This window comes from Montipora foliosa, chromosome 5 (assembly GCF_036669935.1).
Source record: "Montipora foliosa isolate CH-2021 chromosome 5, ASM3666993v2, whole genome shotgun sequence".
In the NCBI taxonomy this organism is placed as follows: Eukaryota; Metazoa; Cnidaria; class Anthozoa; order Scleractinia; family Acroporidae; genus Montipora; species Montipora foliosa.
This window is the reverse complement of record NC_090873.1, coordinates 18549448-18564638: the sequence shown is the minus strand read 5'-3', so window position 1 is coordinate 18564638 and position 15191 is coordinate 18549448. Positions and strand designations below refer to the sequence as shown.

The window sequence follows — 15191 nt, the reverse complement described above, 5'->3', positions numbered from 1 at the left end:
AACGAGGATAACTTTAGCATTCAGCAAAAATATAGCTTCATTGAAGACGTTAAACCGAATAAATCAGGAAATGTTTCTGAGTCACCCCCAAGTGGGTATGGTGATTGTGCTACACATCTACATATTATGTGTGGATATTAGTGTGATAAAGCTGTGACTAAAAATGATACCCGTGAAGTGATATGATATAATTTCACTGCATTAAAATGATATCACATCACTTCACGGTTGGAATTTTCCAATCAAATAGACTGTAATAATTTGGTTGGACCAATCGGGTTGCATATTATATTTTAGCTGACACCTGGTGTCAAATTTGGCGGGAAGAATTGCTTTGCAGTTTTATCAACAAAATGGCCACTTCAAGATTTGTGAATGTCTCCAATGAACATATTTCTCAGTTTCTCGAAGAAAATGAAAACAAGAACACGGCAAGAAAAACCTCTCAAGATGTATAGCGTTGTTCAAAACCTTTCTCAGGGAAAGGAAACGATATGCTTAACTTTCCCCTCTTTCTTGTATGTACTTACATTCATACACTATTATTAAATGCAACTTTCTTGTACTTCAACTTGGTGGCTTGATTTTTTTTAGGCATGTAATATGTAATAAACAAATTACTACGTGTTAAGAGCCTGATATTGTTTTTATTCACTCATTTTTAATAACACATCGCAAAATGGCTCGATGACTCGCTCGTTTCTGATATGGTATTAGAAACTTGTGAATAAAAATGATATCAGGCTCCTTAACATGTAATAATCTATATTTATTGAATCAAGCACATACCAAATTTTACAGGTGTGGGTCTACACCCGTAATTACCAGTTGAAGTCTTGTAAAAACGACTTGTAACAATGTTTATAGAATTCATTTTTGTGTGCATGTGTAAAAACAAGGATTCAACTTGTAAACTTCACAGGTAGGTATTTTTTACATGTCACCCGCCACAGGTCAGGTTTACAGGTCACTAGAACAATCCTATCCCTTTCCTAATGTAACCTTAGGCATAAATAGTAGTCTTCAGACCTAAGGTTTGCATTACTAGAGGGTTAGCGTTGTTTTATCATTCTTTCAACAGTGACCTGTACACCTGGCCTGTGACCTGTAAAAAATACCCGCTGTAAACTGCACATGTAGTTTAAAGCTTATTGAATTGACCCCAGAATGCCCTCTAGGACTCAACGAATCCTCTTATCCTACAGAAATGAAAATAAAACAAAAGACAAACCTAAAAGTGTACCTTAGTATCTGTTGCAGCCACCATCACCACTGCTAAAGCTGTCATTATTAAACTGTAAACCAAACAACATAAGAACACATTGACACTCTGAGCAATCATATTGCCTTTACTAACTGTCTAAAGCACTAGCCATAGCACGGAATTGAAGGCATCACGCAAAGGAGGTTGCTCAAAAAAAAAAAGCTTCTTTTTGTGGACTTTCACACCTTAGAATGGTCTTTCATTTAGAAGACACTGCATGGAATACTTAAATGTTTAATCCACCTTGTGATGGATTAAGCTTTCCTACATGTATACAGCTGTCGACAGCTGTATTCTCACTAATGGTTGATCTTCCACACTTCTTCAACTTGAAAGAGGTGTTCCAAAAAGATGTCCACTATCACCTTATCTTATGATAATTATGATCTTATCTGGCTCCAGTCAGCTCATGGATTAATTGGATTTAAGGACAAATTCTTCTCAAAGGCTCCTTAGAGGTTAACCTAATGCACTGTCTGCCTTTTCTGTCATGGAGTTACGCACATAAAGAATACAATGTTCTTTTTTCCAAGGTAGAGATTACATGTATATAACCAAATTGATTACATTGAAAGTAGTATAGGAGTTTTCAGATAATGTTCTCAAATAATGGAATTTCTGTGTTGGACTTTGTATGCTGAAATTCTGTGCTGGTTTTTTAGGTCTGGGTCATCATGTGACACAAATTTTGTCTGGATCATAAGCGAAGCCGATTTTATGATTTCCACATACATGTAGTTTAAAAAACTATATTGGAATTTACTTGGGGATTGCCTGCTGATAAGTCTGGACTTGTCCTATTGTGTTCAAGGTCATATGCTTCTCACCTGACAGTCACATGATCTTTTTTAACCCGTCGAAAACGTCACATTTAATTTCATAATTGTGAAACTTTTCAGTGAAAGGTGGTTGTATTTTGTGAAGTGCCAAGATGCCATACTCTTTGTAACAACTTGATCAATGCTACCAAAATGTTTGTGAAAACCTTGAAGCCACCAAGGAATATACATTTCAGTATTTGAAGCCGACTATTGAAATAATGTTCTGGGTTTTTCCAACAATTAGTCAGGGAGCATGTGTCATAAAATAAATTCCCATGGGATTTTTATGGTGAAAGCAAACCACCAACCAAGATGTGTTAAGGGGGCCCTAAGGAACACAAACAATGTTGTCGGCAATTTTTTAACCTGCACCGGCGGCCGCTATGTGGGGTCTATTTTTAGACCTAAATGGCTCAACATGGAATAAAGGCTCGAATATAAAATGGAGTGTAAATACAACTAACTACAATAAATTTCCACAAAAATACCAGAAATCTTTAATATAGTCTATCTAATACATATCCATAGACTTAAGTACTATGTGCCGATCACGTGATCCACACTGCACGAAAGCGAGGCTGGTCGTTTGTTGTCTTCAAATAAGCATCAAAGGCATCAATTTTGGTATCGAAAACTAATCAGAGAGTTAAATTTATCATAGAGAATATTATGTCATGTTTTAAAACTATATTCATATCAATAGCTCATTGAAATCACGAAAAACAATGATTTTGGTCAGCGGTCATTTTCATCATTGTAGAGATCCGCCATGTTGGATTTACAGACCATCTAGAGCGACATGTTTTGTGGTGTTTAAGAAGACATGGAAACGGATTCTGGTTCGAAAACAAACAAACCTGAAGCCCATGGGTTGGATTTACATTTATGTATAATTTGTCTAAGGAAAACTAACGAAAATCTAGTTGAAATGCCCGAAGCTCACTAAAAAGTTCGGGTATCGATCAAGGAATGGAGTAAATACGGCAATCTTCAGTACAAAGCAGCGTGAAATAAGTTGAGGTTTACTTCTGTCCAAGTGCTCGAAGATGGGCGGGCATCATGGGCATTATCAGTGTCCCTTCGCACTGCCATTGGGATATCAGGGAATGATAAGCTCTTGGTTAAACTCAACACATCAATTGCTCCAGACGATGCTCATTCGGTACATATAAAGTACCACAAAAACTGTTGGGCAATTCATGTATCGCACGTTTTACGAAAAGAAACATCCAATTCCTCATCTGAGAAGTTGGCTGGTGAGATTGCAGCACAAATATAATTCCTGACAATGACGGAGATGACTTTTAGGAGTGGAAAAGTGGCTACTATGTCTGAATTACAATATGCTTTTGAAAGCATACTAGAATCTAACAATGCGTAAAATCCAAGGGGCCGACGAAAGGCCTTGAAGCAGTTCCTACTCCGAGAGATACCAGAGATAGAGTTTCATGCACATAAACATGTCAATGAGTCTTAGCGAGTCAGTATCAAGATGACAAGAGATCAAGCAATTCAGATGGCTGAGGATCAGACCGCAAACATAGGCTCCGATATGAAAACTCTCTTTGAAGCCGCCGCAATAATTAAGAAATCTATCACCAAATGTAGGAAGTGAAAGTTTACAGGTTCACTGAAAAACCTGCCTGATGAAAACGTACCAGCAGAGCTTTTCAGTTTTTATACATGGATTATACAAGGCCCAAAACATGAGCTTTCTGCTGGAAAGAAATCTGAGGAAGTGTAAAACCGTGCAATGGCTCTATCCCAGACCACTGTATTGTTGTGTTTGACTGAGAGGCAAGTCAAAAACAAGAAGTCCGACGTTTTAAGATCCTCGTGGGAAATGCCGCCACAGTTAGCCGTTGGGATAGCTGTACACCAGGCCGTGAGAAGCAAGCAGCTCATAACCATGCTACATGGATTTGGACTGTCAGTGGACTACAACAGGATCCTGAGAGTAGAGTCCCAAATCGAAGCTAGCGTTCTACAGTGCATGGAGCTGAATCATGGTCTATATATACCCCCGATGTAGTTTTGGGTAGGCACGTCTTTTTTGCAGTCGATAATGTGGATTTTGCAGAGGCCACTCCTGATGGCAAGAATACCTTCCACGGCACAGCGATGGCAATTTACCAAAGGCAGGAACCAGGCGATGTAGCACAAGAGCTGACCTTGGATCCCGGAGATTAGTGTCGTCACTCAATGAGACAGCTTCCCGAGTCTATGACAACCTTGCTAGAATGCCCTGCGCCCTCCGGAAAGAAAGTTGGTTCCACCTTTCCCCAGTTTGGATTGTGCACCGAAGACCAACTTCCATTGTACATCAAGAAGCAAGATTTCACATGGCTTCTCAGACGCAGTTTGACCAGAACGATCAATAATGGAGAAGTTGAAGACGATCAGCCCCCTAGTACCAACATCCCAGTATGGTCTGGCTATAACTCCACTATGAATAGTCCCATGCCCTTGACTCGAGTTGGCATCCCTCCCCTGATTGTTGCACCAGCACACGAGTGGCAGACACGGCTTACCATTTTGATGCAAGCAATGAATATTAAGATGACGGTTGTAGGGCAGAACAGGAGGACTGTGATATCGTTTGACATGGGACTGAATCAACCGGTAAAGAAGTTGCAGATGACCCGTACAGATCCTGGGCATATAATACTTCGTCCTGGTGAGCTACACATCATGATAGCCAAACTTCGCACAAAATCGGTGCATTCGTTGAGAATAGAGGGCTGGACATGTGCTGGGTTGAGTCAGATCTCTATGGGCCTTCCACTGTGAAGAAGATTCTTGGTGGAAAACACATGAAGAGAGGAGAAGCAGCGCACACGGTTACATTACAAGCTCTATTCAGCCTCTACCAGGAAGCCTTCTTCGTGAGACACCCAGCTGTGTGCACGATTATCGAGAAGTCTGCTAACCAGTTAAGCGATGCGTTTGAAAAAGGCGACAGACAAGATATTAAAGCAAAGTATGAAGAACTGGCACGGAACCATCACTTGAACAGAGCTTGCTGCAAAGATGGAGCAATTTGATGCAGATCAGGAGGATAGTCCACTGTTCAAGTTCACCCGCGGGTACATGGCAATGGTTATGGAGATGATGACGTTTATCAAAGCCGTGCGGACTGGAGATTGGGATCTCCATTTAGAAGCCCTACAGTTGTTTGTGAGTACTTCTTTGCGCACGACTTGTTAAACTACACACGCATGATTTCTGTTTACTTGGCAGAGATGGAGATAGTAAAGGAGACTGATCCTGAAATCTACCAGGAGTTCCAGAATGGTAACTGGGTGGTGAACAAGAATGCGAGGGTAGCATTCTGTGCCATTGGCGCTTACCACGCGCTTGAACACGTTAACAGATCAATGAAAGTCTCAGGTGAATTGATTGGCATCACACTGAGCCCTACTGCATGCATGAGGTTTTTTGATTGCTCCTGAGTTCGCAAGACTTGCAGAACAAGTCAAACTGATGGCAGGTACTTCTTCCAAGACGCAGACTAGCCATCACAACCTCACCACTGCTGTCAGGTTACGTGAAGAAAGGAACGTCCAGCAGCTGACCGCCAGTATTCAACGCTTCACCAACCCGTTTACAGTAGAAGGCCCTGATCTGTTCAACCTAGTGACGAAAGTGAGCCTGCCCGAGAAAGTGAAGAAAGATCTCTGCGATCAAAGCGTCATTGGTAACAAGCTGTTTGAGACATTCGTTAAGGAACGGATACAGACAGCCGAGAAGAGCATCTGGGAGGGGGGTGAAGAATCGCAAGCTCCTAACGTGGAAGACCACTGGGAAAACAGTTAGGGTGGCTACAAAGGATAAGGTCATCGAGCTAAAGGAAGATCGATGTCTCGTGCGGTTGATGGTAATCTGCAAGTCCCGTCCTGAGATAGACATCAAAGAAGTAGTGGAAGTGTACGAGTTCTCGGTAGTTCCACGATCAATGTTTGCCGCTGATGGCAATATGCTGCACTGTTCCGCAAAGAGCGTCTTGATGAGTATTCTAGGGAAGCTGCCAAGTGATAGATCTGTTGAGTAGGCTGAACCCACTCACCAGTTGGCTAATGAGGGTGTGCAGATCAAGATTTCCATTGTAAATGGTATGGCCGAGGTACAAGCGCTGGAAAAACCGGATTGGATTAAGACCTGCTCAGAACTGGGCGAGCATTTCACTGTGACGATCTTCAACAAGTACCGAGATGCAGATGAAATTCGTCTTATTTTCGACACGTTTGTCACTCCCACTGAGATTTACCTTGCAACCTTTTTATTTATATTAGTTATAATTACTTACATTAATGGGCACGTTATTCTGATTTTAGGTATGATGTACATGTATGATGCAAATCTCGCCAGGGAGGCTTGCAACCTATCAGCTACAAGATTACTGACACCACTCAGATTTCCAAGATATACCATCAACGGTTATTCATCCAAAAACAATGATCCTCTTTCTAATGTACTACAAGAATAGATAAAGAGGTAAAGATACTAAAATTGATACACCAAATCTTATGCAGGTGCTGATGAAGATACTTTTGGCACATGTGAGCTCCAAGGATGAACTGACGCAATATCTTGCCAGCAAGACTCTAGAGAAGGGACGTGAGAATGGTTTGTACGTGGTGGTTGCATGGAGCAGTAAGTGTAGGGCCACACACAAGGATATGGCGTACCTCGATAGCAACCAAGAAGAGGCAGATACTAAAATCCTGCTCCACGCGTTAGATGCTACCTCATCATATCAAGATCTTCTCGCTGGACACCGACGTGTTTGTACTGGCCCTTAGATGTTACCCGGAGCTATGCACGGACACTTCATTCGTCAGTGGAAGAGGACAGCGTCACCAAAGTATCCAGCTTTGTCCAATTGTCCGCGCTTTAGGAGCAGCTAGAACGGCAGCACTACTTGGTTTTCATGCCTGGAGTGGAGCTGATGTTACTAGAAACTTTGCATTTGAAGGGAAGCTGGAATGCTGGAAAGCAGATCTCGGCTCTACCATCCTTCGCACAGCGGGCATGTTCTCAGTCAGTCATGGTATCCCTCGAAAACAAGTAAGATTGTCTGTTCAACTTCTAGTCTTGTGCACCCGTTGGTGGCTAAACAGTCCAATTCTAGAGTGGCACGCTTTGCCACAGGCGGGGCAGATGTAGGAGGCCTGCTGCGACAAAGCAGGGGCAGCTTCACGTTCCTTACGCCGTTGGCGTTTTCCCTCCGCTTTCTGATGCCGCTCTTTCTCAAATAGCACCACACTCTCCCGGACTGCAAGTCTCCACCTGGGTCTGTCACATGCCAGATCTTCCCAGGTCGTCAGACCAATGTGGCACACCTTAAGATTTGCTTTGAGACGCTTTCGCTGCACCCCTTGTGCTCTGGTGCCAGAACCCAACTCTCCGAAAGGATCTGCTTGGGGAGGCGCGAGTCCATCAGCCTGACAACATGACCAGTCCAACGCAGTTGATTTTCGATTATCATGGCCTCGATACTGGTGCATTGTGCTTCGTCAAGGACGCTGGAACTTGTCCGTCGATCCTGCCAGGTTACACCCAGGATGCGTCTCAGGCAGCGCTGATGGTACTTTTCCAGGACCTTAAGGTATCTCCTATAGGTCGTCCAGATCTCTGAGCCATAGAGGAGGGACGGAAGCACGACAGCCTTGTACACAAGGAGTTTGGTGTCTTTCCTCAGACTCCTCTTCGCAAACACTCTCTCACGAAGCCTCCAAAGGCACAGCTTGCAGCCTTAAGGCGATGAAGAGCCTCCGCCTCGATGTCAGCTTTTGTGGAGAGGACACTGCCAAGATAGGGGAAGGTCTGGACATTCTTTAGTGTGGACCTGCTAATACTCATGGGAGAGGGTGAGGCATCCTGGCCTGGGGCAGGTTGGAAGAGGACTTCTGTCTTCTTTACGTTCACAGAGAGGCCGAGGCTCTCATAGGCAAGCGTAAACGCATCCAGAATTGCCTGAAGTTGACACTATGAGGTGGCGCAGACGCAGTTGTCATCCGCATACTGGAGCTCAATCAGTGAGGTGGTGGAGGTCTTTGACCGTGCCTTCAGCCTTCGCAGATTAGAGAGTCATTAGAGTATTATAAATTAATGATTGATATAGTCATAAACTCTCAAGTCCGACACTAGAGATCAAGACGACTTTAATGCATTGCCTTCTTTCAGATTTCAGACAAATGGATGCCGGTGATGACGAGACTGCAGCCGGCACCCGACGCTGTTCTTTATCTTGTCAAGTGTGGCTGTGGGAAGGACAAATGCGGAAACAACAGATGCGGCTGTCGGAGGGCAGGTCTCACTTGCACAGATCTATGCAGCTGCAACAACAACGAGACAGAGGAAGCGTGTGACAATGTCGATATGATTGAGCATGATAGCTGTGATGATAAAACATCGGATGAGCAGGACAATGACAGCGAGGAAGACAAGGATGATCAAGGCTGCTGCTTAAGAAAATTTTAAAGGGGCCCTCAGAGCTAAATGCTGAGAACTTAGGAGCCCATCATATGAAGTGAAAGGTTTTGCTGTGAAAAATTAAGGCGCCCAGACCTATTCTTTGGAGCCCCAGGCTACCGGGCTCCTGTTAGGCAACAGCCTTGAGGATGATGAATGATTCTCGCTGATATCCATGTTCTATAGACCGCAATGCATTATGGGATCACTTGTGCTATTTATAAAAAACTGTTATCGTCACCAAAGGCCTGACTAGGTTTTGGGTAGTAATAATTATATATACCTGTAAACCTGCTATGGTTAACATATCGCATAGCTAAGGCCTGGTGTAAATGTCGAGTCAACATTGTGCCGAACCTAATTCCATTTGGTTTGACGATAGCGCGACTCTAGCGCAGGTGAGCTCAGCTTCACTTCCATTTCGTCTTACGTGAACAAAACATATTATCATGTAGTTCACTTGTTGTAGTCATATTTCTGAACAACTCCAGAAAAAGAAATATGCCTTTGATGCTTATTTGAAGACAACAAACGACCAGCCTCGCTTTCGTGCAGTGTTGATCATGTGATCGGCATTTAGTACTTAAGAGTATGGATATGTATTAGATAGACTATATTAAAGATTTCTGCTATATTTTGTGGAAATTTATTGTATCTAATAAGTAGTTTGTTGGAAAATAGTTTTGAAATAAAAATTGTGATGAAAAAACCGACGTTTCGACGCACCCTGCGTCATTTTCAAGGTGGGTTAGAAAAAAGTCAGAAATGAATAAATTTAAAGTTCGTACAATCCTCTAGGGAGATGTCCGTATTGTTCAGCCTAATTGAAAATTTTTTCCTTCAGCGAGTCTGATTGGATGTTTCGCGATGGTTTTATATCCTTAATATACAACATCTCATTTACCAAACAGTCAAATTTTGATACGCATCGCTTCACCACGGTGAAATTCTCCTCAAAGCCGTTTAGGCTGTTGTGACAGTTCTTGTAGTGCGTTCCAACTGCAGTAGTTTTGTGTTCCTCTACCCTCTGCTGTAAGTGTCTACATGTGTACCCCACATAACCTGCCTCGCACAGGTCACACTGAAAAAAGTAAACAACATTCTGTCTACTTACAAGTGGGTGTTTTTCTTCCTTCAAACCAAAGTTGGTGCCGAGTCAGCAGTCAGATGATGACAAAGTCGTTAGATTCTCTCTTCCATTCAAAAACCAATTTTTCTGTGAGAACGTCAAAAAACAACTAGGGCAATTAAATAGTAAGATTAAGGTTCAAGTAGAGCCAGTGTTTACAACCAGAAAACTCGGCACCAAAGTTGGTTTGAAGGAAGAAAAACACCCACTTGTAAGTAGACAGAATGTTGTTTACTTTTTTCAGTGTTACCTGTGCGAGGCATGTTATGTAGGGTACACATGTACATACTTATACCAGAGGGTAGGGGAACACAAAACTACTGCAGTTGGAACGCACTACCAGAACTGTCACAACAGCCTAAACGGCTTTGAGGAGAATTTCACCGTGGTGAAGCAACGCATATCAAAATTTGACTGTTTGGTAAATGAGATGTATATTAAGGATCTAAAACCATCGCTAAACAACCAATCAGACTCGCTGAAGGCATAAATTTTCAATTAGGCTGAACAATACGGACATCTCCCAAGAGGACTGTACGAACTTTAAATTTATTCATTTCTGACTTTTTTCTAACCCACCCTGAAAATGACGCAGGATGCGTCGAAACGTCGGTTTTTCATCACAATTTTATTTTAAAATTTCTTGTAGTTAATTGTATTTACACTCCATTTTATATTCGAGCCTCTATTCCATGTTGAGCCATATAGGTCTAAAAATAGACCCCCATAGCGGCCGCCAGTACAGGTTACAAAATTGCCGACAACATTGTTTGTGTTCCTTAGGATCCCCTTAACACATCTAGGTTGGTGGTTTGCTTTCACCATAAAAATCCCACGGGATTACATATGCAACCTGACTAAATCTCAACACCAAAACTTGGAGGATACTGAAACCAAGCTTGATGTCACTCAAGAGACGATTCATTGGCAGAAGTTATGGAAGTACTATGAGTATTTCAATGTTGGCTTGAATGGAAGCTACTGATTCTCCTGAGGGTAACTGTTATTTCACACAACAACCCACAAGGTGTCAAAGCAGCTTACACAGAATTCTCGCTCATTATTTCAAATACTATGTCATTATTTCAAAAGCAATATATGCTCCTTGGCTTGTCAGAAAAAAAAAAGTCATCTACTTTGTTTTCTGATTAATTCCTTTACCGATAAGCTGTAATAAAACAAAAGGGTAATTTAAGCAACAACTGAAACGGAAAATTACTCAATGCAGATCTCTACTGAAATAATTTGCTGCGACAGTAATAATTATGTTCACTGTTGACAGCAATGGTTGGCGTTTCAAACACAGATAAACATCTTTTCCTTCGTTTCAAACACCTTGGGTTTCAAGCAGTTTCCAACACATTTCAAACAGTTTCAAACAGTTTCAAACGCATTTCAAATGTGTTTCAAATACAAACGCACTACAAACGCTTTTTAGTTGAGCATCCTTTTCATCTGGATGGTTACATTCGAAAACACCTTTGTACTTCTTATCAGATTTACAAAATGTTTTTTCAATTACAAAGTGCCTTACAGTGGGGTCTTATGACAGTTATATATTATAAGGTATTAATTAATTGTTACCTTAACTGCACTTTTATCGGCAGATCCTAAAATATAAAATGTAAAAAACAAGCTCAGGAGGAAAGGAAATAAACAGGAGCAATTAAGATTTTAAATTGTATTTATACCAAAGCACTCACCTGCCTTAAGACGATTGATTCAACCAGTGTCTGAAGAATTGTGGAGATGTAATGGATTGCACAAAATACTGGCACTGGCTATGATAAAAGGAGCAGATTTAACAAGCAGAAAAGTTAGTTTATCTTCTGAATGGAGGCATGTGAACCCCACAACACAGCACTGTTTGGATTTCAGGTCAATTAATTGTTGCATTCAGGAGAATGTACACATTGTCTCTGCAATGAAAGCACATCAGTATACTGTCACTCTGCATATCCAGTAAATAGAATAGAGAAAATGAAGCGGTTGTTCTTTGTTATTTAATAAATGGAACATTATTGTATTTGGGTTAGTTTTGTGGAGCATTAAATATAAGATCCGTTAAGAAACCTTTATGTAAATTGCATGATAAACAAAAGCCTAGACACGAAGAGAAAAATTGCTAGACTCATTTTACTAGACTCATTTTATTTATTTATTTTACAACACTTAAATAAATAATACTTAAACTAAGTATAGCACCAAGAACATGCATATGAATTACAAATAATAATTAGAGTAAATTATTACATCAACAAAGTCAATTTACCATTTATTTTCTTAATTCTTTTGTTCTTGGTGCATAGTTTCATACTTAATATTAACTTAGCGATAACACTACTTATATTCAGAAGTACCTCACTCCTTCTTTTGCTTCATAAGTAGGTTTTTCCAAGAATTATTGAGTAATAGACCAATTTCGAGTATATTAAATTCAATCCTAAACAAAAGGCATCATCTCGAGGCTCTGAGGAATAAACAGAAGGATCTAATGAGTTTATTCCCCAGAGCCTAGAGATGGTGCCTTTTGTTTAGAACCGAATTTTAATATATCAAAAGTAGGGTATTGAGTAAGGGGCATTCTCATATCAGGATACCCATCAAAACATCTTTCAACGTTAATTGGACTCATTTTTTTTTTTTCAAGCCAAAGAACAGTTAAAAAAGAGATGATTGATAGTTTCTGATTCATGTTTACAAAAAGAGTACAGTGTTATAAGGTGAAAAAAGTTTTCAATAGGATTTATATCAGGGCTTCAGGGAGGTATTCTTAATTGTGTAGCTCTTTTGCGATGCAACACTCTGTTAACTAAAGACAAATTTTGATTTGGCGCATTGTCTTGAAGAATAAGCATGATCCATTTTTCCCCGCTCTTACAACATAGAGTCAAACTTTTCATCTACAAAAATTGCAAACGTCTCACTGTTCAAGTCTTCATATGGTTGACATTCAATGACGCCTTTCCCTACTTATGCTACCATCAATCGCACAACGCGTCCCCACTACCCTCTTTGCTTCCTTTTGAAGTACAGCCCTGCTTCAGCCCTTCCCTGTGTTTTCTCCACACACGCCCACTTGGTGCTCTGGTTTGATCGAATGGATTCTTTTATGATAATAGCTAACGCCATCTAGGTAAAACGCGACTGAATTTGTCCACACGTCTAATGGCTATCTCTTTTTATCTCTTTTTGCAAATTGCAGACAGTCCGTGCTTGTCTTTTTCAGACATCAATCCTTTTTTTCTTGCCTGCAGATACTGTAACCCAATTTTGAAGGAATTGCCTAACAGTTCTGTTAGTCACTTCTAAACAATTGATTCTGTCCCTCTGCATAAGCCTATTGATGGAAAAATGGCCTCTCCTTCTCAACTGCATAAACTTCGTGTGATAAGTCGTTGTTGCCGAATACCCAGCTACTTAGACGTCCTCCAGTGTGTTTCTTTTGTGCACTTTTTTTTCCTTAAAAGGCGTTTTTCTAATCCTATAAACCGATGATTTCGCAACATTGCACTTTTTCGACGATCTCTTGCGTTGGAATATCCTTGTCGTGCTAAAAAGGCAATATATGCCCGTTTTTCAGGCGCAATAGTGCTTGAAAACCATAATGGTATCTTGCTGCTCATGATTAGCACGCTCCCTCATTGTTGAGTCATAAATAATTCCAGTCCATACATGATGCCGTAATTGCAAAGGACAATAGCGCAAATTAGCCGCACAGTAGGACGTCACATTCATCATAGAAACAGTACTAGTGGCACTAGTACATTTTCAATTATTGACATACAATGTTATTATGTTGTTTTGATGTCATTTTTTTAAAGGAAGATGTACAAGTAATAAGCCCCAAATAAGTCCCAGACTTCAGCGGTAGCGGTAAGCGAGACGGCTGCGTATTTTCAGCTCTGCTGTCATTCAGACTTCTTACTGTTTATTTTACATCTTTTTATGTCGCTAATCGTGTTTTTTGAGTGTGTGTGTGTTTGTCAATATGGGCACGTTGAGGAGAGTCGAAAAATGGATCGTCTGTTAGCGAAGATCAAGATTTTGAAACTTATGTTCGGGAGTGTCTTGGTTCTATGCTCCGTGATATGGAATCTATCAAGTCCAACCAAGCTGTCTTCCAACAAGACTTGGCTGAAATGAAGCGAACTTGAACTTTACACCACAGCAGAGTCGCTGAATTTAGGGCCGACTATGGAGCTAACTCAAGGCCTATTATCGCCAAGTTCCTTATCGGCCCGAGCGCCTACAAGTGATCCAGAAGAAGACAATGTTAAAGAATGCATTACAGTGTCTGACGATTTAATCTTGGAAGATAGACAAACAAAAAAAAACAGCTGAAGGATGTCATGCAACAGGCTTACGAAGACGGGAAGAAACTGCGTTTCCACCATGGTAAATTATTATTGACAGGGTTTTATATACAATGACTCTTACCTATATATATATATATATATATATATATATATATATATATATATTATATTGTGACCTGTCCAGTTTCTTATGTATGCATTTGCAATTGTTCTGCGACTTGCTTGCTGCGTTCATGGGCCCCATTGGAGTATTCTGCTTTTTTTTTTTTTATTTTTTTTATTTATTTAAGTTTTTTACGGCATTGTTTAAGGGCCCTGCTTTGGGACCTTGTTGTGGCTCCCATTATGATCATTCAGACGTTTAGAGGCCTTCTGCGGGAAATTCGTTACGTTTGGCTTGTCGCGTACTTTTGACACTTGCTTTTATTTTAACTATTGTAATTAAAACCTCTTTGTATTTTCTAATTAAGTTGCCTATATAAGCTTTACTTCCATACACGCAGCCATTGTAAATAGTTTTTAGTTTTTAGATTTTAACTTTCATCTGAAGAAGGCTGAATAGCCGAGACCGAAGACGTTGTGAAACCAAGTCATACCAGTTAGAGTTTACCCCACTATTTTCCCTCATAATATATATATGATATAATAATAGTATATATGCTATATATATGATATATATATATATATAGTATATGGTATATATATATACATATATAAACTGTCAGACAGGTACTGTTTCGGCCTTCTGGGTCGCATCATGCAGTTGCGGATGGTTTTGGGATGGAGGTTAAGCGATACAGCCACCCCAAATGTCCCACACCATGTGGTACATCTAAGCCATGCCAGAGTGCTCAAACTACAGCGGGCTGGTGAGCAAGTACGCGCAATTGCTAGCGTCAATGGCCTCATCCCAGATATAGTTCGTGCGAATTTGGACATGGAGAAGCAAAAGGCTTTGTAATGCCAAGAGCTATATATCTATATGTGTGTGTGTGTGTGTGTGTGTGTGTATCTTATGGTTCCGTATTATTGATCTTATAGAATGAATCGAATTATTAATGGAGGTCTGATCTTAATTTGCAATCCTTTAATGATCAGTAGTGGTGATTTTCATGTTTCACAATGAGATGAGTTAAATGAACGTCTTCCTTTGTTAAACCACACTTATCTGCATTTCCCTTTAA

At 40.6% G+C, this 15191-nt stretch overlaps 1 protein-coding gene across 2 annotated transcripts in view; it reads right to left on the bottom strand.

Annotated features, from left to right (window-relative positions):
• Positions 1-11489, bottom strand: part of LOC138003715 (UDP-N-acetylglucosamine transporter TMEM241 homolog) — a 67024-nt gene extending 55535 nt beyond the window's left edge. For both annotated transcript variants that reach the window (XM_068849920.1, XM_068849921.1), the window contains exons 1-3: positions 11392-11489; positions 11273-11298; positions 1244-1295 (exon numbers count right to left, since the gene is read on the bottom strand). In XM_068849920.1, the coding sequence (XP_068706021.1) occupies positions 1244-1288 (45 nt within the window). In that variant the 5' untranslated portion in view covers positions 1289-1295; positions 11273-11298; positions 11392-11489. The remainder of the gene's footprint in view (positions 1-1243; positions 1296-11272; positions 11299-11391) is intronic.
• Between the last annotated feature and the right edge of the window lie 3702 nt (positions 11490-15191).